We start from the raw sequence: 13,851 nt of genomic DNA on the forward strand, positions 1-13,851 counted from the left end.
CAAATATTAGCTTATACCTTGTTTATATATATATATATATAAATATACATATATATATTTATATGTTTAATTAGTGGTTTGTCCAAGTCAAGGGCGACGACGATGACGATATTAGCTGCATAGGTAACACATTAAAATAAATCTCTACGTAGTATAAATGTCTTATATGTATATAGTATATGCATTTATGTGTGGTTGGGTTTGGGCTCGATTCAATGTTCGAATGGAAACTCAAATTTAAAACCAAAGTACAAGAACAGACGAAACAAGGATACAAACAAGAAACGGGAGGCTATGCGATAAAAACAAAAATACTTAATACGACACGCAGGGCTAAAGGTTAAAGGTTAATGGTTAATTGTTAACGATAAAGGGTCATCTCTACTACTCTCGTATGCATATATGTATGTAGTTGCTGTTCACTTAGGCTACAGACTTAAATAATAAGTGATTTGCATAATTCGAATACTCGGAACTTACTTGGCTAAAATGACACATGGCTTTTGTTTCTATTGTATGTTATGTTTTCTGCGCTACAAATTTTGATCTACAACATTGAGACATGAAATATTGCTTGGTATTTTACGCACGGTAAAGGCTTTTTGATTTGTATCTTGTCTGAGTGCTAGTTTAGTTTTAGTTTTAGTTTTAGATATCGCATAGATTTATATGTGTACGTACGAGTATATATGTACTATATATTGTGTGTTCGTGTGTTCTGTGTGTGTGGAGAGTGTCTACTATACTCGTACGATATATGTATGTATATAATTATATATAAGTTAGTTTTGCTGAAGCATTGCCTGCCGCTAATCTAGTTTGTTGTTAATACTTAGAATTGCTTTCTTCGAATTGTTGTTAATCAGTGGCCAAATACGCACACCCATGTATCTCTCTCTCTCTCAATCGTCGATCGTCTATGGTATGGCTTAATATATAGAATTTATTTTAGTTTTTTGTTTTTTTTTGTTTTGTAAATTTAAAATCTCTACTAATCTACATTACAAAAATTGTTCTTCACTGGGTTCAAACGGGGCTTCGCTGCAATCGTTTGCTTCCTCCCCTACGTTTACAACATTTTCCGTCGTACAAAAACAAATGCATATTGTGTGTGGTGTGGTAAAAATGTTTCTCCTTTTTTCCTTTCTTCGTTGTGACATACATTAATAGAAAAATTCCAGTTTTCTTTGCGAATTGTTTAGATTTTCGATTGTTTTTTTTTGTTTTGATTTCCTTTTCATGATTTCATTTCAATTAAAAAGTTATAAACTTTGCGAGTGAGTTATTCGTGTGTGTTAAACTAAATTGCACATTGAGTTAAATTTCGAACGAAAGAATAATTAAGTATTATTTACATACAACAAGAATTGTATTATTGGGGGTCTTGGCTTTTGTTTCTTTCTGAATATTTACAGCAGCACTTGTGAGATGTGCGGGAAAATTGAGAGCTTGGTTGGGGCTTAACGACTTATGAGATACAGACTTAGCTTAGAGGATGATACACTGACACTGACTGCCCTGCTTCCTAGTTGACCATCAGCGTGTGCGACTCCATGGGCGCCGCCGAGTCGTACAGCGTGTCTGTGTCCTGCGTGGGCTCACCCTGCAGCTGACACTGGTTGGACAGGGTGCCAGCACCACAGTCGCAGAAGAAGCTGTTCGAGATTTGGAATATTTGGTTGTAATAATACACTCCACTCCACTCCACTGCAAACAAGTGGGGCTACTCACCGATCGTGTCGTATGAACTCGACATCATGGCCTGCATGACAATTCTTGATGCAATTGACACAGATGGCATTCCGGTCGGTGGTGTTGCAGGTCTGACAGCGATAGAAGTCGTGCATGGGAAAGGATGTGTAGCTGCTGATTTTGTAGAGGCACTGGCCACTGGAGACGGCCTTCTCCACCTCATCCTCATTGTTGAAGATGTTATTGCCGCGTGTGATGGGCTGAACGCCGCTGGCGAGGCACAGCCCACCGAACTTGTTCTTGAATATCTGATTGTGCTCCAGCGTGGCCGTGGCATTGTTGGTGATCTCCACACCAGCCGCCTGGCCATCGTATATCCGATTGCGTCGCAGTATCGGATGCGATTGCGTTGAGATCAGCACACCGGCTTGTGTGTTCCGGAAAATGTCGTTCTCCTCAAGGATCCCCTTGCCGCCATTGAATATACAGATGCCACCATCTCTGCCATCGTAGATCTTGTTCCTCTTGAGGGTGGGATTCGAGTCGGTTTTTATCCAAACGCCCGCCATGGCATTGTCGAAGATCTCGTTCTGCTCCAGCAGCCCCAGACCACCGTTGTAGACGAGGACACCGCCATTCTGGCCACCCCAGATCTTGTTTCCGCGTATCACTGGATTGCTGCCCGTCCGGATCTGCACGCCCGAGTACAGATGATTGAAGATGTCGTTGTCCTCCAGCTTGCCATGACCGTTGTCATAGAAATAGACGCCAACCTGTTTGCCCGAATGGATTCGATTGCGCCGCAAGACTGGAGTGCTGCCAGTGGTTATCCAGACACCAGCCAACGTATTCGAGTACACCTCGTTCTCCTCTATCAGGCCCTGGCCCTTCTCGTGCACATAGATCCCACCATGCTGGCCATGATGGATCTTGTTGTGGCGCACTATAGGATCGCTGTTGGTGCGTATTTGGATGCCGGCCAGGGCGTTTCCATAGATATTGTTGTGCTCGATCAGGCCACGACCCTCGCCAAAGATATACACACCGCCCTGATGGCCGTTGTATATCTCGTTCTTGCGTATGGTGGGATTGCTGTTGGAGGTTATCCAGACGCCTTTAAGAATAAGATTTCAAGTTAGAAATAGTCCCTCGGTGATTGGGGATTGCTTTATCTACTTACCTGCAAAGTTATTCGAGTGAATGCGGTTCTCTATGAACTGCCCCAGACCGTTTTCGTGCACATAGATGCCCCCCGTCTGGCCGTGGTGAATCTCACACTTGACCACGGTGGGATTGGCACCAGCCTTCACCTCGAAGCCGGCAATGCGATTGTTGTGTATATCGTTCTTCTCGAAATAGCCCTGCAAAAGACACACACGTATAGAGATCCCTGATAGAGGAGAAGAAGCTGCCTCTTACCATTCCATTTTCGAAGGTGAATATGCCCACATCGCGTCCATGGTGTATGTGATTCTCGCGCATGATGGGACTGGCAAAGTTCTTCACCCAAATACCGGCCAAGGCATTCCTACTGATCTCGTTGTGCTCGTACGTGCCCTGGGCATAGTCGGTGACATAGAGACCCACATTCTCGCAGTCGCTGATGTCACAGTTGCGGATTACGGGATTGGCGTTGACGCCGCCGACGCAGACGGCAGCGCCCACCACAGAGGTGGACCGGATGATGCAATTGTCCACTGTGGGAGAGCAGTTTTCGCCAATGTCGAGGCAATAGTGCTTGTGGTGGGAAACGGTTGACGTGACCTCCGGCGAGAACTTGAGTGTGAGATATCCCACGTAGGCGTACTTGGCTCCCTCCACGAACATCACAGTGGAGCCGGCCTCCCGTTCGAGGATTACAGATTCGGCAACATTTCCGGGTGCAGCTCCCACCAGTGCCACATCGGAGTCGATGAACAAATACTCGGCCTTGTAGTGGCCAGCATGTAGGAATATCAGTGGTCCGGGATGCTCCGTCGGGGCCACTGGCTCCTCGTAAATGTTGACCAGAGCATTGACACTGGCACCAGCACCGCCACCAGCGGCACTGGTATTGGATAGGCCGGCAGAGACGACATTACCAGCGCCAGCGCCGGCGCCAGACACGAACACTCCCCCCGCGGCAGCCCGTTCCTCGGGATAGTCCAGGGCCGCCTGGATGGTGTTGAAGAAAACTATGCTGCGGCCAGAAGAGCGCTTCTCCTGGTAGCCGGGGCGCACATGCACACCTCGGTACAGCTGGTGAAAGCTCTCCTTCCACGGATTCGCAAACTCCGACTCCTCGGGCTTCTCGAACACGAACTTGCACAGCTCCGGATTGAACAGGGGCAAGTCGTACTCGAAGACGGACTGGTAGAGTCGCTTCCACAGCTCGCTATCGTTGGCGATTGTGTTGAAACGCTTGCACACCAACGCCAAGCGGCAGAGGTCCTGCTCCATCAGATAGGAGAAGATGGCCAGAAGAACTTCATCGGCCAACTCGTACTGCAGATACTGGGCAGCCGTGGGGGAGCCGCTGCCGCCTGCTGTGGCTGTGCCACCACCAGTTACCTCTGTGGCGGGCGCCGGACCCGCATCGCCGCTTTGGGTGTACAGGCGTCGCGAACGTTTTCTGGCCGGAAGCATGTAGTTGTTGTCCTCAATGGCGGCGCCGACTGGCAGGGCGCCGCAGTGCTGCTGCGGCACGGAACTGTGCACATTGGGTGGCTGGGCGAGAGTGGCTCCGGTGGTGGGGGCATTGTTCACCGGGAATGTGGCGCTCGTAGAGGGCGCCTGCACGATGGCGGAGGATGAGGACGACGAAGAAGTGGATGAGGACGAAGACGACGAAGTGGAAGATGACGATGACGAGCTGGATGGCGAGGAGCTGGGATTCACCAGGGGCGGTGAACTACTGGATGGCCCGACGAGTATAGCGGAGGAGGAGGGTCCAGTGGAGCACCATTGCTCGTGGCTGCTGGCAGAGATCTTGCGCCGCAAGTCATACGGCGACTGATGACTGGAGGCGGCGGCAGCAGCTGCAGCGGCGGTGGAGGACGTCGTGGCGGCTGAACTCGACCCCGACGTAGATGTGGCGCAGGTGGACTTCGATGAGGATCCCCCAGGCGCTGCTGATCCTGCTGCTGCCGTCGGTGTTGAGCTAGAGGATGTCGAAGCGGCACCACCGCCAACGCCACTGGAACCGGCGCCCGAACTCTCCGTGGTGTCCATCATCTGTAGTGCATTGTAAAAGTTGCCAGAGAACCCAGAGCCACTGGCTCCACCCCCTCCACCCGAACCACTTGTGCCTTGTCCGCTGTCAAAGTACTCGGACGAGCCCGAAGTAGATGCTGCAGCAGAAGCAGCAGCAGTAGCTGCCCCTCCGCCTGCCCCTGCACCAGCACTGGTGCTGTTGGAGGAGCTGGCGGCGGCCGATGATGACGATGATCCACTGGCAACGTTCTGCTGCAGCATGGGATCCATGATGTTGCCCGTGGGACGGTTGGGCATGGCGATGCGGTTGGCTCCTTTCCGTCGCGAGCGGCGCACGTATGTGCGTGACGAGGTAAACGAGGCGCTCGGCATATTCTTTACCTGCTCCTGCTCCTGCTGCTGCTGCTAGAAAAGATCTCGATGAGTGGTCTGGACCAAGTCTTTTGCGTTTATCACTTCCGTATTCGTCGAGTTTTCACAGTTTTCCAACCCCATATGCATACGCACTCACACTTGCATACACACCGAAAGACACACAGAGGCACTCATTTATAATTCAGCGAAGAATTTTTCCATTCACTCTTTTACGGCGGACGGTGGATACCTATCGACACTGGATCACATATAATTTATTTATGGATTGATTTAATTCCGGCCAAGGGATTCCATTCTTGTTGTAATTTATCTGTCGCTCTGCTTCATCATCATCTGCTTCTTCTTATTGTAAATGCGAGTGTGTGTGTGTGTCTGCTTGTGGAGTTTTTCGGGGTTTCTATCCTTTGTTTCTCCTTTGTTTTGTTTTATTTGGTTAGAAGAGCTACACTAGCGAACGCACTTGCCTACTGCTATCTCGCTCACGCATTGTTACTTTTGTTTCCTCTTTGCTTCGTGTTCGTATTGCTTCACGTTCAGCTTTCTTTGTACGATTTTCTTGTGTATCACTTTCATTAATTGGACCACCACTGAGCAAACTTTGTTGAGCACTACTGCACTACTCGATAAAATTTTAATATTTTATTTTAATTCTTTAAGGCAAAAAATTAAAATTAATTCGAGAGCCGTAAGCAGTGTGACCGCAGATTTATCGTTAAAATATACCGTCCGACCTTTAGAAATATACCAAAATATATCGTCTCATTTTAAAAATATACCGTAAATATACTGACGAATTCAAGTTCCATATTGCTCGATTTTGATATTCCGTGGAATATTGCTAGATATCTATATCTCTCAGCCCGGTGGAAAATTAAAATACCCCCTTGGCTGTTAATAGGTTAATCGTTCTCCGTCAAGGATTGGTAACCATATTGCGTAATTTTGATATTCTGTCGAATATTATTAGCTAGATAGAACATTTAGCCATGCCCACATCATTTTATACGATTGATGAATCAATTTTTTACTTAACTGGTTATTCTAAATACTTCCTTTTTTTTGGATTTTGCGTAGAAAAAAGGTTTTAGCGAAATAGGTCAAACAAAAAAAGAAGGAAAAACGATAGTCGTTCATATTGCTCAATTTTTAAGTTTCGGAAATGCCGGCTAACTAAAACCCTTAGTTCTGCCCACATAATTTAGAACATTGATGAATACATTTTCTACAAGATTGGCTAGTTTTTAATACTCGCTTTTATTGTTTTTTGACTAAAACAAGGCTTAAACAAAGTAGTTCAAAAAAAAAAACGGTCGCAGTGTTGCTGGTATTTGAATACAAGATGCGTGCATAGGCCTTTGCATACCATATTTCGTTAATGTAATATGAAGATCCTCTCTTCCAAACTGTTTTGAAAACATAATTAATAAAGTAATTTTCTCAAATTGATATGTTTAGACATGTTTCAGCGACATGGAATGCGATTTTTGCTTTCGGCCAATGAAAATCGTCAAAAATGAATTGCAAAACATGTTGTTGCAGCAAAATTGAAAATCGCATTCCAATTTTCGCCGAATAACAGTGTGAATCTGCTCCACCTCTGAATATGAACATCACGTACATTTCCCGTTGGGTTTACCTTTTCAATGGCTGGGAAATGCAGTTCCAATCACCATTTGTTTATTCAGTAATATAAGTACATAATTTAAAAGTATGGATTGGGACTCATTGTCGCCTACCGGTTACTACCGATTCAAATAATTTTATCAAAATATACTGTCGCAATTTAAAAATATACCGCAAATATACCGCAAAATACTGTTATACATATTTCTCGTTTTTGATATTCCGTGGAATATTACTAGCTGGCTAGGACCCTAAGCCCTAAACACATCATTTTATCCGATTTTATAATCAATTTCCTACAGGACTGGTTAAATTAAAGCTCTAATTTCTATCGCATTGCCTATAAAATAGGGTTTGAGCAATTCCACTAAATTAATTTCCTTGTATGGTAGTTGCGTCGTTGCCAGATCGGTATGTTTTATCTAATCAACTCTATCTAAGGGTGACAGTTCAAAAAACTAGTTCACCGTAACGGACGCTTTTGGTCCATTTGAAATGTTAAAATATTCGGTGTTGTTTTGGAATTTCTGAGGAAAAAAAATTATTTTGGAATGTGTCCACACGCTGTCCGGGAATGGCTGGTGCTTCTTACCATGGAGATGTATATGGATAAGTTTACGAAAAATGGCTACGACACAATTGCCCAATGTAAGCTAATTGTTCCGCGGGATCTTAAAATATTGGGCATTTACCATCCAGGCCATCGTAAGTTGCTGGTAGATGGTGTTCAACTAATGAATAACGCGCCAGAGCGCTTTATATGTGTCGGGCCTTGTCAAGAACACCATCACAGTCTAATATTCGAGAAGCAAGAAAGGTTTCACTGTGAGTCCAAGAGTTCCGAAGGCTCTGCTGATTGTGACGATGAAGTGGATAACAATATATCTGTACGCACTGTTGATGACCGTATGTCCCGATGCGTGCCAGTACCTACACCATCTCAAAGCGTCAATCCCAATACGTCGAAAAACTCCTACGAGGTCTCAGAAACGACTCTGATGCCAGCTATCAGTTTTAGTGTCTCCTACACGTGCGTTGCTTGTCCAGACTTGGCTTTCAGGAGTACTTCAGAATTGGCGGAGCACATAGCCCAGGCCGAGGAGGGGAACACTCATAAGATTGCACCACCTCCGAGAGAGGCGGCTATAAAGCTGCCCAATAGCGGCAAGATGGAAAATCCCATGTAGTAAATCGATTACAATAAAACTAGTAATGCACTTGTGATCATTGGCTTAGAGAATCGCCGTACCCAGCTCTGGGGACTTACATTCTAGAGCAATGCTGCCAGGCTACAGGCAAGCCATTGAGGTGGAAGAGGTGAACGTTTGGCCATTATCACCAGGAGTACGGGAATCAAGAGTACTTGGGCTTTGCCACAGTTCAGACAGAACTCAATGCCGTTGCCAATCAAAAAAGTCGAGAAGGTGGGCTTACGCAGGTCCAATTATATCCTTGCGCTTTCCAGTTGCTGTTCAAGTTTGACCCCGAAATTATTTTGCGAAACGTTTGAACAACAAGCAACAATTTAAGGTTGTAGTTTTTGACTTCCCTCTGCAACCAGAGGGGGTGGGGTAGTGAGGACTCTGTATGGTGTTTTGTCATTGTCATTGTACGAAATGTTTAAACGGCTTTATTCAATTGTCAGCATTGAACTTTGAAAACGCGATCTTTAAGGCTCCCAATACCAGCTGACCGTCAAACTGAAACTCAAACTCAATGCAAAACTATCCGAAATTCTGACATTTCCGTGAACTTCCAAAACTACACTTAGATGCAAGTTCATGTCTCAACTTTAAATCATGTTACGCCAATTCATTGCCCTCTGTACGGACGAGTACTATTCCCCTACTGTCTATTTGGGTTCCAGTGGCAGCTGTGCAAATATTCACCCACTGACCCATTCCCACATGACTAAGGGCCCGCATCTATCTATCATATTTTTCATGCTAATAATGGGGAAAGTGTACTCCAAAAAGGTCTCCTTAACTAAAATTATGAACCGTACTGCAGCGGACAAGTATCCATCTCCAATGGCATTTGTGGCCTTTCTGCTGCCCTGACATCTTTTTGGCGCCAATACCCATATCAGACCCTTGGTAAGGACATTTGGTATTCGGCGTGTTATTTTTCTTCCCTTTGAGCTTGCTTTTCTGTGTATTGTTTTGGTGTGTTGTGCTTTGTGCTCTCCGTTTAGTGCCTGGGCTTCCTTTTTCTCGCTCTGTCGGCAGTGATAATGGCATACGCATCCCTTTGACACGCCACCCGTAGAACTGGGAGAAAGAGACAGAAGAGGAGCAGCAGTAGCAGCAGCAGCAGCAGCAGCAAGGACTAGCCCTAGCTCTGGCCATATGTTCTCTACGGGCCCCCGGATACCGGGTGCCCCCCTTGCCAGTGACCTCAATAATAATTTCGTCTAATTGCTTCGTAATTATGCCGCGCACATGGTTTTCTTGATTCGCCCGCTGTCGGTAATTCACTTCGCCCCTCGCCACCACACCACCACCACCACTAGCTCTCTTCCTCTCCTCGCTCTCTTTCCCTATCTCCGGTTGTGCGTGCCCTCCCTGGATGGCTGAGCAGGATGTGCTTGGCGGTGGGGCGGTGCAAGTGAGGTGGCGCTTGCTGCCCAGAGTCCGTACCGACCCGAGGCGGCCATTTTGGCATGCTATTATTTGTCTCTTTTGTTTTGCGCAATTTTTCGTCATTTGCTTCATTTTCTGTCATTAGAAGCATTTAACTTTTTGCTGTTTTGCCTCTTTCCGATTTGCTTTCATTATTCATGCGGCTCTGGCTACGGCTATGGCCACGATTTCAGGCAGGCAGTCAGGTCTATTACGTACCAGAAGGGTCTCAGAGAATGGACTCTCGTTTATGGGTTTTGCAGTCATGTCTGGTCGGGTTTAATTAAGCATATATTAAGGAAAAACAACAACGCACACATATTTAAATTAATATTCGATTATTAGATTATATAGAATTCACTTTGTGGGAAATATAATTAACATAATTATAAAATATATTTATTTTAAATATGAAATATCAATCAAATTAAAGACCACTTTCAAGGCAAGTATAATGGCATACATATTTCATTCTGAGTGTAACTATTCCCTCCCCAGGGGGTTTTTCTCTCGGTTTAGGGTAAGTAGTAGGCACCTCAGTTCAAGACTCTGACTGGAATCTTTCGTTCGATAGTAAACCAATTATTTCCAACTCTCTATTTTTTTAAGATCACCCAAACTACTGCATTGAGATGTCACATTCATTAAAGGTCTTCCCTCCATCTCGGGTTGCGCCGTAGAACGCGTATATCCGGAGCTAAGAGGCGTATCAATGTGTGTCAATGGGTTGTTGGCTTCAATTGAATTCACAGGCCTGCTGGGACCTGGCCAAGGACCGCGGCCCGAGTGAACTTTCATCCCATTCAGGTGTGCACCACATGTCAAGTCATTTAGATCGTATCACTCACATTTTTAATGACAACTAAATGCGAATGTCATTTCGAGAGGAACGGAGCTTCCTCCCCCTATGTACATATACATATATGTACGGATATATGTATATGCATAATGATGGAGTGGGGTGAGTGGGGTCTTGTGTCAAATGTGTGTCTCGCTCTTTGGGCACAAGTACGTCTAATGCGAAAAACTTTTAATTAAGTTTAAAATTGTATGAAGAAAGCGAAAAGGACGACCGAACTGAACAGAACAGAACAGTACAGAAGGACCTTTGGAAATCGGCAACCGTAATTATGCTCCAGTGTGTGCGTATACGTACGCAGTTTTTGAAGTGTGTCGGTTTCAATCTCGGTAAATTGCCCATGAAATATTAACTTTACCATAATGAGACGCCATTTTTATGCCTCCCAATTTGGCTACCCAAAATGGGGCAGGCAGGGATGCGAGTGTGTGCCGTGCCCCTCGCTCCAACCCCTTTTCCGGGGCCATATAAATTGTCGGTTTTATGTCCTTAGCCTTTAGCTGGATAACATTAATGCACCTGTCCCTACATAATCCAATAAAAAACAAAAAGGAGAGAGAGAGAGAGAAAGAGAAAAACTGGCATAATCCTTCTTATTCAGCGGTCAAGCACCGTACATAAAGGACCAATTCTTTGACCCAATTATGGCCACGGAATTGTGACACATTGAGGCCTTCTGCCGGCCGGCCCGTTTCCCCTTTCCTACCGATGTTATCCGGCTTCGAATGAAAAATGACTCAATTTGCAATGGCTGACGCCCACTGGCCACTCCTCCCCAAACACTTGCTCGTTGGCGTCGCCAATACTTTTACCGTTGCTCCAATGTCCAACCTTTAATAAGAAGTAATTCCTTTGCCCTGCGATAGTCAGTGGAGAATGACTTGGCTTAAAGGTGCAATTCCTTGCAGTACCCCATCGACAAATGGCTTTTGGCCAACAATGGAGCAACCGGCTGGAAAGGCTACCACCACAGCCCAACCACAAAATAATAACCTGCCAGAAGACTGCTGTGTAACTATAAGATGTATTCTTCAGCTAAAATAGCCTAATTTGTATTGCAACAAGCACGAACGCTTCAGTAAAGGAAAAATGTGTACCAATACCGATCAGAATGAAAGGTGTGCGAGTATGTGTAGGGGAGATGCAATTTCATACAGGCTCTAAGCAGGATTCACTTGGACTATCTTACCATCTATCTGATTCGCAGATCCTGATGTGCTGGAGACAACTTTCACTATGCCGACACATTATGTACCCCTACGACTATATGCTTTTGCTGTGCAATGTCGAGGAAATCTAAATAAATAATGTTAACAATTTTAAGATTTATTTAACGGTTGCGACCGCCCTTTCTTCACATGCAAAGGGTGTGCATAAAAATAGCGAAATGGAAAAAGTGGCAGCCAAGGAAGAAATAAACTGCCTTGGGTTCTTAGGTCCTAAAAGAACCACACAATGCACGTTTAATGTCATTTAAAACGGCAATTACTCAGCACGCTCTCCGCTCCGGCTCTGTCTGCGGAACCGAGCGCCAATGCCCAGCACACAGAAGCCCCCAGAGTGAGGCGAGGCGAGTCGAGGCGAGTCGAGGCGCTTGCCGTTGCACTTGACAGTGCCTTCGGATTCGCTTTAATGTCACTGCATGGCCGCCGCAATTATTCAGCAAGCACTTCGACTCTGATTCGCCGCATGCGATTCTTATGCAAATGGAGGCAGGCAGACCCATGCCAGGCAGGCGACCCTTCCGGTGCCATAAATCGACGGGTCTGCTGGCCCAGTCTTATATTCTAATTAAAAGGCACATGGAAATGCACAGAGAAAGAATCGAAATCCAAACACGTACTGGGGACATGCAGGTCACGTGCGGCCCACAACTCCGGCCATTCTCCGGCCGGACTGAACAAAAGGAATTATGAATGGCTGGGATACCACCCCGGGGATGTGCATCTAAGGGACGTTTCAGAAAGATGCCGTCTTGGTGTACATTTAATTACATATTTAATTCGTTTAGGCGAAAATTCAAATCCGGGTTTTGGCTGGGACCACTGGGAATCATTGCGCTTTGCCCTTGGACGTGCCCTTCTTCGGTCGAATGTAGGTGCTTATGTAGAAATTGGTGAACATCACGAACATGAACGCAGACATGGTGCAGATCAAGTAGATGACGCCCCGAGACGCATTGCAGTTGGGCTGCAAGCCGGTGTAGGCGCAGTGCAGGAACATCAGCAGGAATTGGACCAGCTGGGTGAGGGTCAGGTACTTCTTCCACCAGAGGCTCTCCTGGAGATTGCGGCTCTGGGAGGAGGCATAGTAGTAGCCGTACATCACGATGTGCACCAGCACATTGAACATGCAGATGAAGTAGACATGGCCGCCATGGCCATAGAATCGGATCAGCAGGTGCGTGGTCACCGCCATGAATACGTGATGGAAGACGTGCAGGAAGGTGATCTGGCGCTGCTTCTTGCGCAGCACGAAAAACACTGTGTCCATTAGGTCGAGCACCTTGTTGAGGTGGTACACATAGGACAGGGTGCGCTCCGTTGACTTCATTGGGTGATCCTGCGGCAGGACGGTCATACAGCTCAAATTGTATGGCCTGGCCACGAATATCAGATGGAAGCCCTGGTCGGTGGCCAAACAGACTCCAGTTAATGAATGGGAAATACCTTCTTGAGCCGGCTTACCCATATTAGCATGACCGTGTTGTACAGGACCTGGACGATGTTGTACACCTTGAGGACTCCTCGCAGCTGAAGAGCCTCATGCCTTGCCATAAACTGCCCCCCCAGCTTCAGGACAAACAGGAGATAGAGTGCGATTATGGTCGCCAGGGGCCAGGCACTGTTGACCAGCGGCAGTGGGACAGGATCCGCATAGGGTTTGTCGAAGACCTCGAACATTTCCGTGCCGTACTTAAGGGGGTCCGTCCAGAGACTAGTCCCAGAAATGTACCTTTGCTTTATAGTGTCTGCCATTGGTTGCGTTCCTCATTGATAAGTGCATGCAAATCGTGTGCTAATGGGCCGTATGGAAATCCAATTGCTTTCCAGTGCTTCAGCAAAGCAGGCGGAATGGAGTGGACTACAAAACCTCGGAAACTATCGTCAAATCAACATATTACCCTGGGCCTACATAGATGTGTACATATGTACTTTATTGGCGGAAGCAAAGTAATATTCATGAGCCAGATAAAATATTGTGTGCCTTGCATTTGAAAAATAAGAAAAAGCATACATTTCAGACACCTACAATGCGTCGGACCTCCCACAGATGTATATATTTGAAATTGTTCTGCACTTTTACCAATAATTCTAATTCTAATTTATTTTACGATTCAACTTCTTTCTTTTTAGTTTGAAGTTATTTATTTGGTTGCTATTCTGCTACTTTTGTACAGCAATTTTTAGCAAAAGTTTAAGTATCTTATTCCATCTTATGTGGAGTAGTGAAAGAGTAGAGTAAAAGCAGAGTCCATTTAGTAAAGGT

The 13,851-nt window shown here is 45.8% G+C and overlaps 3 protein-coding genes across 3 annotated transcripts; 1 reads left to right on the forward strand and 2 right to left on the reverse strand.

Annotated features, from left to right (window-relative positions):
• Positions 1-171: 171 nt before the first annotated feature.
• Positions 172-5,971, reverse strand: LOC108154999 (F-box only protein 11). The gene is made up of 4 exons (XM_017285546.2): positions 3,112-5,971; positions 2,873-3,053; positions 1,732-2,806; positions 172-1,655 (listed from the first exon to the last, which is right to left on the reverse strand). Exons 1-4 carry the CDS (start codon positions 5,254-5,256, stop codon positions 1,526-1,528), a joined length of 3,531 nt encoding a protein of 1,176 aa, XP_017141035.1. The 5' UTR covers positions 5,257-5,971; the 3' UTR covers positions 172-1,525.
• Positions 5,972-7,311: 1,340 nt separating this feature from the next.
• On the forward strand, positions 7,312-8,119 carry LOC108154440. The gene has a single exon (XM_017284713.2). The coding sequence runs from the start codon at positions 7,434-7,436 to the stop codon at positions 8,067-8,069; it is 636 nt and encodes a 211-aa protein (XP_017140202.1). The 5' UTR covers positions 7,312-7,433; the 3' UTR covers positions 8,070-8,119.
• A 4,211-nt stretch (positions 8,120-12,330) lies between these two features.
• Positions 12,331-13,317, reverse strand: LOC108154307 (elongation of very long chain fatty acids protein F-like). Its single transcript, XM_017284563.2, has 2 exons — positions 13,050-13,317; positions 12,331-12,987 (listed from the first exon to the last, which is right to left on the reverse strand). Exons 1-2 carry the CDS (start codon positions 13,263-13,265, stop codon positions 12,415-12,417), a joined length of 789 nt encoding a protein of 262 aa, XP_017140052.1. The 5' UTR covers positions 13,266-13,317; the 3' UTR covers positions 12,331-12,414.
• Positions 13,318-13,851: the final 534 nt, after the last annotated feature.

This window comes from Drosophila miranda, chromosome 2, assembly GCF_003369915.1.
Source record: "Drosophila miranda strain MSH22 chromosome 2, D.miranda_PacBio2.1, whole genome shotgun sequence".
Classification (NCBI taxonomy): domain Eukaryota; kingdom Metazoa; phylum Arthropoda; class Insecta; order Diptera; family Drosophilidae; genus Drosophila; species Drosophila miranda.